At 37.0% G+C, this 13657-nt stretch overlaps 1 protein-coding gene across 3 annotated transcripts in view; it reads left to right on the top strand.

Annotated features, from left to right (window-relative positions):
- The window catches only part of MLLT3 (MLLT3 super elongation complex subunit), a 251680-nt gene that overhangs the window by 183951 nt on the left and 54072 nt on the right, over nucleotides 1–13657 (top strand). For all 3 annotated transcript variants that reach the window (XM_044756700.2, XM_014845382.3, XM_070495455.1), the window contains exon 5: nucleotides 2110–2817. In XM_044756700.2, the coding sequence (XP_044612635.1) occupies nucleotides 2110–2817 (708 nt within the window). The remainder of the gene's footprint in view (nucleotides 1–2109; nucleotides 2818–13657) is intronic.

Genomic DNA, 13657 nt, shown 5'->3' with positions numbered 1-13657 from the left:
TGACACAAGAATCTGTGTCTTACACTACTGTGTACTCTGCGAATTCTGGTTTGTCCTACAAAAGGATTTGAAAAATAAATCATAGAAAGACCCCTATAGAAGTCCAGTTTCTTTTGATGCTGGGTTACTATTTTTTAATGCTTAACGTTAGAAAATATGTTGGTAGGTTAAAATTTGTGTATTTTTGTTATGTTTGTAAAAATATGTGTATTATTCCATGAAGGTTAAATATTAAACAGCAATGCTTATGTGTTCTAGAGTCATAATTAGAATACTGATTGCAAACTGTCAAAATTCAGAGAGTCAACAAACCAATTAAAAAAAATACCCAAGAATATTAGATTTCAAGATGTTCTTCCTTAATTTAGTTTATCCATTATACTTTATTTTAATTATTCATAGTATTGCTTAACATGCCAGGAAATGTCTTATAATAGAATTTATAAAATAATGTAGTTTCAGTAATATGAATTCTATCTTTAGCATTCTGCTTTTAAGTCTCAGATTAAGATGTTTTGTAAGGAATTAGCTAGTTTGATACATAAAAGCATGTCTTTGTTTAGTAACTTTATCCATTTTAGAATTTTGAAACCAAATGCTCACTTGAGAAAAATAAATAGAATAATTGGCATATGTCATTTTGTTGTTGTTGAGCAAATAAGACAAAAAAATTTCAAGAAGGAAAAATACGTACTCCCACTGACGAACAATAATGTTTAATTTTGAGTATTCTGATGTTTATTCATATGCATGCCTTTTTTGTTTGTTTGTTTGGACCCAATAAGAAGATTGTTCATTTTAGTCAAAAGCATAGCCCCTGCCTACTTTCTTTCCTGTATCTTGCTAGATATTTAAGGAATACGGGATTGGTTTACATATCATTGACCTTAAGAGGGTGAGTTAGAGGTGAAACATAACAAGCAAGCCTGAAGATGTAAATTCTAGTTGAAAATTTGGACATTTATTTGTCTTTGGTTCCATTAGGAGGTGGAAGTAATCAAGAAAAAGCTCTTCTTTTAGTATTGGTGTGGACTTTTGCATGTCCAGGATTTACTTCTGTTTCTTATTCGTACTATTAGTGGTAGAGTTCCACAAATATGGTAAGTATGGACTTAGATTTGTTCCTAAATAGAAACGTTACATACAGGTTATATATTCTGAGGTGTTTATATGAGTGAAAAAATTGATGACATATTTAAAATGAAATAGGCAGCGATTAACTCTTTCCTCATGATTACACAGCAGTAATTGCTAGACTTTTCAGTTCATTTGATGACCATTAGGTAAAATCTTTCTTCCGTAGATTTTTTTTTTTTCCTTTACTAGTGGATGAGTGGCATATTCTTTAACTGATGAAGTTTGGACAGCAAAAAATAACTGCTTTTTATCTCAAATTAGGAATTATTTCCTTTTTGGTCTTCTGGTTCTTTATATTAAAAAGCCATTTAAAATATATTATCTAGCCTCACTATGTGACCCTGGACTTTTTTTCTACCTCCATCTCAATCTTTGCTGTAGCTGGGTGCTATTCCCCGAGTATAATCTGGTGTTTTAGTTCATTTTAGTCCTTGGTGTCTAAGTACTTTTTCATTCTTTTCTTTCTGGTAATTACCTTCTTATCCTTGACCTAATTCACGTGTTAATTCTCTATAATTTTTTGAATTATTCTTTTGGCCACATCCCCCCCAAAATTAATTGCCCCCTTTCTTTTTGTTGTCATAGCACTTATAGGTGGCTCTTACAACAACTATGAAACATAGACATGTCATTGTTATTAAGAATGGGGACCATGTGTTATCCATCTTTGCATCTCCTCGAACAAGCATTTAGTGACCATTTGTCGAATTGAAATGTTTAGAACGCCATGCTTCTCATGATTAAGAAAACAGCTTGCCTCATTAAATTCCTTGATCATGGTCGCCTTCATTCACTATGATTCTCACACACCCTATTCCCACCTGTTACACTGTGGTTGTTGGCTTCTATTAAAAATAATTCGGGAGCCATCAAGAAGGATCATTTGGTGCGGACCGAATGCAAGGAAACTGGCTTTGACTCGTGACTGACACTGAGTTTTGAGAATTTCGTTTCCTTCTCCCCTTTCCGCAGGACCCTAATCGGAGTGTTCATACCAGCAGCAGCAGCAGCAGCAGCAGCTGTAGCAGCAGCAGCAGCAGCAGCAGTAGCAGTAGCAGCAGCAGCAGTAGCAGCAGCAGCAGCAGCAGCAGCAGTAGCAGCAGCAGCAGCAGCAGCAGCAGTACCAGTTTTTCAAAGCCTCACAAATTAATGAAGGAGCACAAGGAAAAACCTTCTAAAGACTCCAGAGAACATAAAAGTGCCTTCAAAGAACCTTCCAGGGATCACAACAAATCTTCCAAAGAATCCTCTAAGAAACCCAAAGAAAATAAACCACTGAAAGAAGAAAAAATTGTTCCTAAGATGGCCTTCAAGGAACCGAAACCCATGTCAAAAGAGCCAAAACCAGACAGTAACTTACTCACTATCACCAGTGGACAGCAAGATAAGAAGGCTCCTAGTAAAAGGCCCCCCATTTCAGATTCTGAAGAACTCTCAGCCAAAAAAAGGAAAAAGAGTAGCTCAGAGGCTTTATTTAAAAGTTTTTCTAGTGCGCCACCACTGATACTCACTTGTTCTGCTGACAAAAAGCCCGTAAAAGATAAATCTCATGTCAAGATGGGAAAGGTCAAAATTGAAAGTGAGACATCAGAGAAGAAGAAATCAACTTTACCGCCATTTGATGATATTGTGGATCCCAATGATTCTGACGTGGAGGAGAATATGTCCTCTAAATCTGATGTGAGTAGTCTTGTTGGCTTCCCTTCTTTCCCTTCTCAGTTTCCTGATTTTATTTCAGACGGCTTTAAGATAAAGAATGTGGGAAGAAAATGACAGTTGAACCACAAAATGGTAGCATGGAAGCGCCCATAAATGAATTTCCTTAACTAATGGAAGGAAGGAAATGAAATCATTAAGAAGTCTGCAGATTTTTAGGCTGCGATTTAAGTTGTTAAAGGAAAGATACATTCCAAAGTATAATAACGAGTCATTTGAATAGCATCAGAAAAATTTAGATGCTCATTAGAGGTTAGTTACTATGCTTTTCAATGATTGCTGATTTAGGAAAGTGAGAAGAATGCAATAAAACTTGAATCAAGGGAAAATAAATTTAACAGGGAAATATAAAATATTAGGGTGCAGCTATAATGTTGATATTCTTGATCAGTGGAATGAAGTAATTTGTTTACATAGATGGAAAACAGGTGATAGTATTTTTTAAACAATTTTATTGAGGCAAAATTGAGGTAACAATACACTATATTTAAAATGAAAATTTGATGCATTTTAACATATATGTGTGCCTGTAAAACCAAGTGATGGTATTTTGAAAATGAAGTATTTAAATTGTTTTTTCATTGTATAGCTACTGATTTGAAAGGGACCGGGTATGTGACCTTGGTTACAAGTTTTTGCTGGTAGGTTGGATTATCTTTTGTGGGTGCCTAAAGGACCGTCTGACTATCTATTATCCCCCCAAAATGTTATCTGATATTGAGATTTAAACTTATAATTACACATTTCTCAGAGCTGGAAGAGATTTTCAGGTTATCTATTCTAACCTACCAATGTAAGAAATCTTACCTTTCTTGTGACAGTTCTGTTAGTAACTCAAAAGGTATTTGATTCTATTTCTGAAGAATAAACATCATTTACTATGAAGTTATCTCCTCCTCACTTTTCCTTTTTCTCTAACTTTGGCCTTCTACTGTTACTTATCAGTCACGATCAGTCCTAATAATCTCCTGACTTTGGCTTGTCAATATTTCTAGACAATGGCCAAGGAAGACGTCTGGCTATAAATTGCAGGCAAATTTAGAATACTTCTCTTTCTGTCCCATCGGGTTGCCCCACAGATGTTCCTAGTTCAAATGCTGGCAAGGGACAGGGGCCTTAGTAGCAGATTTTCTCTTCTGCGTTTGCACTGTCCTGGGTAGAAAGTCAGCCAGGGTTAGGAAATGGCATCAATATCAATCTTCAGAGATCCAGAAACCACCTTTCCCTTCCCCCCCTACATTCTGTAGCTGATCTTGAAATTTTAATATAACATCCAGTTGGGAGCAGAGTAGCGTGTAAAATACTGGAGATTGGGTAATTTGTTCCAGTGTTTGGTAAAGGCTTTATAGTAATAATTTGTGAAATGGAGATGAGAGCTAATGGGTTTGTTCCAATATCTCAAGCGTTTATTTTTCCTCCTTTGCTTTTCACCTCTCCTCTTAATTCAAAACTTGCTCTTAATGCAGATGTTACTTGGAACTTTTTTTGTATGTTTGACTTTTATTTCAAATCACCCGGAAATGTTCATTGATGCTGTTGGGGTGTGATTAGTCATCAAGTTTGTCAAGTTTAGCAACTTCCTCTTTCCATATTCTGACATGTTGTGATTCTTCTAGAATAGAGGTTTTCAAATGTGGGTTGTGATTCACTGGTGAGCCATGAAATCAATTGAGCATGTCATCACCAGTATTTAAAAAAAAAAGAGAGAGAATACATTGTAATTACTATGGATGTGAGTAAGGGTTTGTGAAATTTTTATTTCAGAGGGGGTGTGTGTATATTTCTTGTAGTAGGTCATGGTCAAAATTTTGAAAGGCATCTTTCTTGAATGCTTGCTAATTTGTGAGAAGACCAAATGGCATTCGTAAAGCACTGTTGAATGCTCTTTCTACACGAAACCATCATAGATGATCTTTCTCATTAGATAATTCTGTATATTCTTGTTTTTGTTTGCCTCTTGCTCTCTCCCTTTTATATATGATTTATAAGGGATGGCTTTTCATAAACTTTATGTTCAACTTGGTGTATTTATATACGAAGTGTGTATATATATATATATATATATGCATGGTATATATTTATCCAAAGCAAGACCTTGAGAAATCTTCTGGAATGAAGAGTTAGAATTGTAATTCCTTACAGTAGGTAGTACATTTTCAAAACGGTTCATGACGTTTTAGAACCGCATATCCAGTGATCATAACAGGAGTGTTTTAATGTGCTCTGCATATCATTACAGCCTCTAAAGACTTTGGATATTATTTAGGTATTAAACCCAACCTCTGTGCTTTCCTTATCAGTTATCTGGTAGTAGTAATGCTTTCATTGTTGCAGTTGTTGGTTTAATTCTCTAAATGTAGGTGGTGGAACAGAAGAGAATTGGCAAAAGCATCTCCAAGTAAGCCAGGGCCCAAAAGACCTTTTTGTGAGCAAAAAAGGATAAGAGACGGCTGAAATTCCCTTCATCCAATAGTAAAGATAGCCTTTGTTTGGCCTTTCTCCTACCTGGTGTCCCTCCTGTGGGCAAGACAGAAGGAACAGGAGGCAATTGTAATGGAGAGCATTAAACAGCCCACAGCCTCCTTTGGCCAGTTAACATTTAGAGGCTCGGGGCTGGCCCAACTTCAGGGGGTGCCCCATTGTCCTGGTGTTGAGTGTGTCTGTATCTGAGTAAGTGTGATCAGATGATCTGATCTCTCTAAAGTCCTTTCCAGCTTCCTTATTTGAATATGAGCCAGATTTATGTTCATTTGTGGGGGATGGGGTGGCGGGTAAGTGTAGACATAGCAGGCAGAGATCGTGGACTTTGGAAACAGAAGAAAGACACAAAAAGAAATGATAAGAGTGTGAAGAATTAGGAAGGGCTGGGGAAAAAAGATTATTTATCTGGCATGTCTGTAAAGAAAACATCTTGCCTTAGGTGTGGGTTAGTGACAATTAAAAAGAACTTTTTAAAGAAGCTGTTCCATAATTAAGTTAGATTCAGATTTTATATAAAAGTAAAAATAGTGCTAATAAATGGGTTAGGAAACTTAGATTGTTTAAGAATTCCATATTCATATGGTTCTTTTTGGTTAAAATTTTTATATACTTTGTATATGAGGAGAGAAAAAGAAATAGCACCTCTGTGTTTGTGTGCCTACATGTTTTTTCAGGGATCACTTATTTGTTGATAAATATTTGGGTAGGTAGGTAGTCAAATAAGCAAGGAATTAGGATTCTGCACTCTGGTGTCAGACAGGCTGTGTTTTGAATCTCAGCTCCACCAGTGGAACAATGATGGGCAACCGATTTAACCTTCCGGATTTCTTAGTTTCTTCTTTTGTGAAATGGAGATCATAAGGTATTTACTTTGTAAGATTATTGTGAAAATAGTGGATCTGGGGAAAGCACTTAGCACACATCAAAAAATATTAGTTAGCCATTGTTATGTACGGTTTGGCTTCTGGCAACCTTTACAACCTATAGCTTTGAAAGAGATTTTTTGATGTTCAAAAATACTGCAGAATTCTAGTGTCCTTTCTCAAGTGTATGGGTTATATGTTTTAAAGGGGAAAAAGTACTTGGAATATATGTTATGTTACTCTGAATTTTGTCTTAAGGAGGTATATGGCCTCCATATTGATATGCATGTATTACATGGTAACTACAAAAATACAAGACAAAGAATTTAAGTTTTGAATCAAAAGTTAAGCCAAAGTTGCCTAGGATATTTTAGCTTTTTAATTAAATGAGATAAAGACACTTACATACCTAGCACTGCAGTGAATAGGCACTTACTGTTGTTTTTTTTTTTTATTGCTGATTCTATTAAAAGAAGACGTCCTAAGAAATGATTTATCTTTAGGTTAATATTAGTATGACGGAAAGAATAATGTTTAAATACATTTTGCAATTCCTGAAATGTTTCTCATTTTAGAAAGAAATCTAATATTGTCACATGAAACTCCATCAGTAATTTTCTGCTACAGAGAAATTGGGAGGTGGTTGGGGGGTGCAGGTGGGCCAGGGTTTTATAGTGGGTGAGCCTTTAGCAAAAACAGAAAACATGATAAGGGCATGTTTTTCCTATGTACGTAAGTGTTAGCATTAAGAATATTTTACATTCAAGAATTTGTGTAATTCCCGTTAGAGTAAAGCCGTTCTTGGTTTAAGAATTCCTCTTTTTGTGGCCATGATGATCACTTATGGAAAGGGACTGCTCTTACTAGTGACTGACGCTAACTAGCAGCAGCTAGAAAGGATCAGGATCTGAGTGCATTAGTGTCAACTAAAAGTTTATAATTGTGGTCTGTATTAACTTGTTTACACTTTAATTTGCAGTAAAAAAGAACCCAAGTATCTTTCACTCCTCCTGAAATTCTCTAGGTTTTGTTTTCCACGTCACTCTGCTTCTAAAGAGAAGACTATTGAGTTGATCTTGTTTTGTGATCTGAGGAAGTTTGGTATTCATAGCAGAGAAGGAGGGAAAAAAACAGTAGAAGAAAATCGACATAACCACTTATGATCAGATTCGGTTCTGATAGTAATTTCCTTATTGCCTTCAGTTTTTTGCCTTACTTTGTAGAGATTGAATTGTAATTTAGAAATCAGAAGTTAGGAAGTTTGAGTCATCTTTCCTTGAAAATGGGCAGATTACATTTGGTAAAATGTTACATACTTCAACTGCAGTGTGAGTAACGAGGTTTTAATCATGTCCTTTGATAGTTTTGGCTTACCAAAGTGTTTTCTTGGATAAAACCTTGAGGCAGAAAGACGAAACCTCATCAGATGCTAGCATTTTTCCCAAGAGTGGGTGGTGGTTCAGATACAGGATAAAGACTTCAAACCACCTTAGCAGAAGTTTCTTTCGAAAAGAAAAAAAGGAAGGAGAGGGAAAAAGAAACTTCCCTTCTTTTGTTGTGCCTCATTTCCTCCCGCCTCACCCTGTTCCTTACCCTGCTTAAACTGTCTGGAGCTGGCAGTAAACGTCCTCCTGCTGTTGAAGCACTGGCCTTAGGTTTTTATGTGATGGAAGGTTGTCGCAGTCAGAGAAGAAGGTCTTTATTGTGTTTTCAAAGTGGCTTTTTAATGACTTGTAATTCCAGCACATGCAAGAGCTGTAAAGTCTGTGAGTATGGCGAGTGAGCAGCTGGAGAGGCCATTCATTAGAGAGCTGCCCTGACTCTCCAGGGGGGGCTCTCATTCTGGACTCCTGTTCTCTGCATTTTATAACTGGAGGTAAAAATACCTGAAGGGTTACAATTCTTCTTCTGGTAGATTCAGCTCAGTGTGGCACCTTAATGAAAACAATTGGAAGAAAGTTAACTTTGTTGGGTGCATGGAGATATTTCTCCTGACCTTGTTTTCTAATGCTTTTTTGTTTGTTTTCTGTGTTAGATGTGATCAGATAGAGGAGGGTACAGGCCAACCAGTCAACTGTTCATTTATTCAGCCACATTCCTGACTTATTTCAAAAAAGGATTTGAAGTAATTAAAACAGAGGTGTTTTTGTTTTTACCGTTCTAAACCCAAATGGTTTTTAAATTTTTAAATTTAATAATTCCTTAGAAGCCCTTTGGTAGCTGAGAGTTGTGAACAGACAGGAATCCCTATCATTACAGAGTTGGTTGTCATCAACAGTTGCCAAAACTCAGCATCCTCACTTACTTGTATTGAATTGTATCTCTCTCCCAATAAATTCCATGAGCCTTCTTCAAGGGTGCTGCATCGCCCATTCAGTGCACCTTCGTTCCTTACTCTAGGGTCCATGATCTTTATGTAATTGTCCCATCTGTCATCTTTAGACACAAAGTCAAAGATGTGATGCAATGTGCTCTTTGCAGGACTAGCTTTACCATACTGTAGGGATGCCTTATAGCTGTAGCTAAACTGTCCTTGAGTGCTTTCTATATGCTAGTCTCCCTTCTAACTGCTTGACTTGTTTTAATCATTTAACTCTCAAAACAACTCTATGAAACAGATACTATTATTATCCCCATTTTATAGCTGGGGAAACTGAGGCTCAAAGGTTAAGAAACTTGCCCAAGTTCGTTTAAAAGTGGTGGAGCCAGAATTTGATCCCACTTGGTAGGGAATGCACTCAAGAGGAGTTTTGGGGCGAAGCAGATCTTATTTTCCCATGAATTCATATTACAATTGCAGAGATGTACTTCATGAAATTGGCATCATATTCTTGTTCCATTCGTGAAGCGTATTTCTTTGACCTACCCATTGGTTTGGGCTTTACCAACAGCCTTCAGGAGGTGACAGATTGTCCTCATAGGTGGATTTGGCAGACACAGCCAGAACTGAGGGAAGAGCTGTAAAATATCCAGGAACCTCTCACTTCATATACATACTAGCCTAAAATAAAACAGACTCTCGTGGTTCTGGATTTTACATTATTATATCATTAACACTATTTCCTTTCTCCTAGAATTTTTCCCGTTTGTTTTTGCATGGGAATTTATGTTTAACAGAGCTGAGCTGCAATATCGAGCTTTCCCAGAAGGTGCCACCAAATAACAAATGGTGTCCTCCAGTTTGAAGATTCCTTCTTTTTGAATCTTCTGGTTATGTTTTGTCATGTCACTTTATAATGTCTCTAAGTTATTCAGAATGTAGACTGTGCTTTCTTTGAATTAGGAGACAAGATAATGCAAAGGCATTGGTAGAGGGTGGTTTTCCTTTGGTGTCTATGTAATTATTTAACCAAGCTTGAGAAATTGTTCTCAGTGGGTAACAATTTATGACTGTAAACTTTCAAGGCAGTGTCAAGGTCCACAAAGAAAAATCACCCCTATGAGCCTTCTTTAGGTCACTAAAGGTGACTGCACATGAGATGTTCCCAGATAAAGTCAAAGATCCTTCTATTAGGCAGGAGAAAATGGAAAAGCATTTACTAAAGTGTTTGAAGACAACAGACTTTGCCTTTGAATTCTGAAGACATGGAGGATGGGAATGTTGGGGGAGCTGGGGTAGGGAGAAATATTCAGAGTCAGAGACACAGAGAAAAGGAAATTTCCTTGCCTTCCTCAGTCATGGGAAGAAAATATGTGTCTGCAGTCCTCACGTGTTCCTTTAAATAAATAAATAACATAAGTACTAGAGTGCCCTAGTTTGGGACCTCAGTGTTTAGGATCATAGTACTGTTTTTTAAAAATTAAATTGTTGACCTTTGCTTTATTTTGTGGCCCTTCTACTTTTTTTAAAGAAAATATGATAAACCATCACAGCACTTTGAGTCATTACAAACATTTTCTTGTGAAGATGTTTAATTATTTATAATATTCTTTGATTACTTTGTGATGTTTAATAACATTTGAAGATATTTATGTGGTATGTACTCCTATATTTAAACACCATATTAGGACACCATATTAGGTGGTACAGAGGGTACAAAATTAGAATTTAGGCTGTGCTTTGGGGGAAGAAAGGCATGAAGTAATGGAGATGAGGGGTGAGAAGGATGGGAGAAGGCATTCTTGGTTGGAGGAAGTAACTTGGAAAAAAAGAACTGATGGCAAATGTAGACAAGTCTGTGTTGTCCTCACTGAAGATAAAGAGAGATCTTATAAATGAAGCCCTGCAGGTAATTTATCAAACTGGTTTGTCAGGAATGAAGGAAGCCTGACTGAACTCTGTGTTAGGCATGTGCTGGGCACTTTCACTCTCTTTCCTCTTGTTTAATCCATACAACGTATGAGATGGCTTTGATTCTCATCTTACAGATGTGGAAGTGGCAGAGCCAGAATTTGGATCCAGGTATGACTAATGCCAGAGCTCATGCTCTTTTGTACCATACCACCGATTAAACCTTGTAGAGAGAGAAATCATATCAAATTAAAACCACTGTGGTACTGATTAAAACTTTTGGAGAAAAAAAATCTAGTCCACTGCGTTAATTTTCCCACTATCTGGCTTCCTCTGATCCTATGGTAGTGGTACCACAGTCCAGTGAAAGGGGAAGAATAAGATGTAGCCACAATACATGGGTACTTGGCTATGAATAATGGGTGCAAGGAGAACCGGGTGTGATTTCCAAAATGCTGATCCACTCATGCTTCATATCGTTTTCCCAGAAGGAGAATTCCAGAAAGTATTGAAAAGCTTTGGTACCTTAGAGTCTATCCAAGGGCACTTGTTCACCAACATACCCTTTTCTTAGGTTGTTTCATGTACTTCTTACCAGGGGCAATGGCATGGCCAATGTGAGTGCGAGGGCTGCCTTCTACTGTACTGCATTGTCTAAAGTTTGCATTCTTGAGGAATCTGAAGCAGGAAGGTAGGGCTGTCTTGTCTTGGAACATAGCCACACCTGACTAATAAATTGTCTTATCTTTGTGGGCCCAGGAGGGGTGGTCCAAGAGCATACACTTGGAATGGAAAGACTAGACAGGTTCAGCTACTGGTGGTGAACTGTAAAATGTGGATTTTAATGATAATACTTGCCTCATAAGATAACAGATGCAAACTGCCATTCAGGTATTAGTTCAAACAAAAATATTAATTATGTCATGGACACGGGCATACGTTTTTGTTTGGTAGTTTATGAACTGTATTCTGTGAAGACGTGATATTGGTAGGTGTTCTTGTGAAGATCGAGAGGCAAAGCTGCAGCATAGGAGTTTAACGATGTCTGATCCATGGCCACAGTATGTTTTTTTATTCTTGCACATGTTTCTAAAATGTCATTTTCCATTTGGCCTAACCTTAGATCATATTGGGAATCAAAGCAGAGTTTTGCTGAAAGTCCACCCTAGTTTAAAATGTTTGGCTTCTGACAAATTCTACTCAAGGTGACCTGACACATTTTCAGTATTATAAAGTGCTCACTGTATCTTTAAGTTCTCTCCTCTTCCTTGTTATTTTCCAGGATATTGTTTTTTGGTTTTTTTTTTTTTATTGAGTTAATGATAGGTTACAATCTTGTGTGATTTCAGTTGTACATTAATGTTTGTCATTCGTGTTGTAGGTGCACCACTTCACCCTTTGTGCCCACCCCCCACCCCACCTTTCCCCTGGTATCCACTAATCTGTTCTCTTTGTCCACGTTTTTAAATTCCTCATATGAGTGGAGTCATACAGAGATTATCCTTCTCTAACTGGCTTATTTCACTTAACATAATTCCCTCAAGGTCCATCCATGTTATTGCAAATGGAATGATTTTGTTCTGTTTTGCAGCTGAGTAGTATTCCATTGTATATATATACCACAACTTCTTTATCCATTCGTCTGTTGATGGGCACTTAGGTTGCTTCCATGTCTTAGCTATTGTAAATAATGCTGCAATGAACATTGGGTGCATAGGACTTTTGGAATTGCTGATTTCAAGCTCTTTGGATAGATACCCAGTAGTGGAATGGCTGGATCGTATGGTAGTTCTATCTTTAATCTTTTGAGGAATCTCCATACTGTTTTCCATAGCGGCTGCACCAGTTTGCATTCCCACCAGCAGTGTATGAGGGTTCCGTTCTCTCCACAACCTCTCCCACATTTGTTACTATTAGATTTAGATATTTTTGTCATTATAATGGGTGTAAGGTGATATCTTAGTGTAGTTTTGATTTGCATTTCCCTGATGATCAGCGATGATGAGCAGCGATGATGAGCATCTTTTCATGTGCCTATTGGCCATCCATATATCTTCTTTGGAGAAATGTCTGTTCATGTCTCCAGCCCACTTTTTGATTGAGTTGTTTGATTTTTTGTTGTTGAGTTGTGAGAGTTCTTTATATATTATGGATATTAAGCCTTTGTCAGATATATGACTTGCAAATATTTTTTCCCAGTTAGTGGGTTGTTTTTTTGTTTCAATCCTGTTTTCATTTGCCTTGAAGAAGCTCTTTAGTCTGATGAAGTCCTATTTGTTTATTCTTTCTATTGTTTCCCTTCTCTGAGAAGACATGGTGTCCAAAAAGATCCTTTTAATACTGATGTCAAAGAGTGTACTGCCTACGTTTTCTTCTAGAAGCCTTATGGTTTCAGGTCTCACCTTTCGGTCTTTGATCCATTTTGAGTTTATTTTGGTGAATGGTGAAAAAGAATGGTCAATTTTCATTCTTTTACATATGGCTTTCCAGTTTTCCCAGCACCATTTGTTGAAAAGACTTTCTTTTCTCCATTGTATGCTCTCAGGTCCTTTGTCGAAGATAAGCTGTCCATAGATGTATGGTTTTATTTCTGGGCTTTCAGTTCTGTTCCATTGATCCGTGCACCTGTTTTTGTACCAGTACCATGCTGTTTTGATTACTGTAGCTTTGTAGTAAGTTTTGAAGTCAGGGATTGTGATGCCTCCCGTTTTGTTCTTTTTTCTCAGGATTGCTTTAGCAATTCGGGGTCTTTTGTTGCCCCATATAAATTTTAGGATTCTTTGTTCTAATTCTGTAAAGAATGTCATTGGTATTCTGATTGGGATAGCATTGAATCTGTAGATTGCTTTAGGTAGAACGGACATTTTAACTACGTTTATTCTTCCAATCCATGTACATGGAATGTCTTTCCGTCTCCTTATGTCGTCATCCAATTCTCTCAGAAAGGCCTTGTAATTTTCATTATATAGGTCCTTCACTTCCTTAGTTAAATTTACCCCGAGGTATTTTATTCTTTTTGTTGCAATTGTGAATGGTATTGTGTTCTTGAGTTCTTTTTCTGTTGGTTCATTATTAGAATATAGAAATGCTACTGATTTATGCAAATTGATTTTATACCCTGCAACTTTGCTTTAGTTGTTGATTGCTTCTAAGAGTTTTCCAATGGATTCTTTGGGGTTTTCTATATATATGATCATGCTGTCTGCAAACAGTGAGAGTTTCACTTCTT

The sequence above is a fragment of the Equus asinus genome, chromosome 23, assembly GCF_041296235.1.
Source record: "Equus asinus isolate D_3611 breed Donkey chromosome 23, EquAss-T2T_v2, whole genome shotgun sequence".
NCBI lineage: Eukaryota > Metazoa > Chordata > Mammalia > Perissodactyla > Equidae > Equus > Equus asinus.
This window is presented reverse-complemented; position numbering and strand designations above follow the sequence as displayed.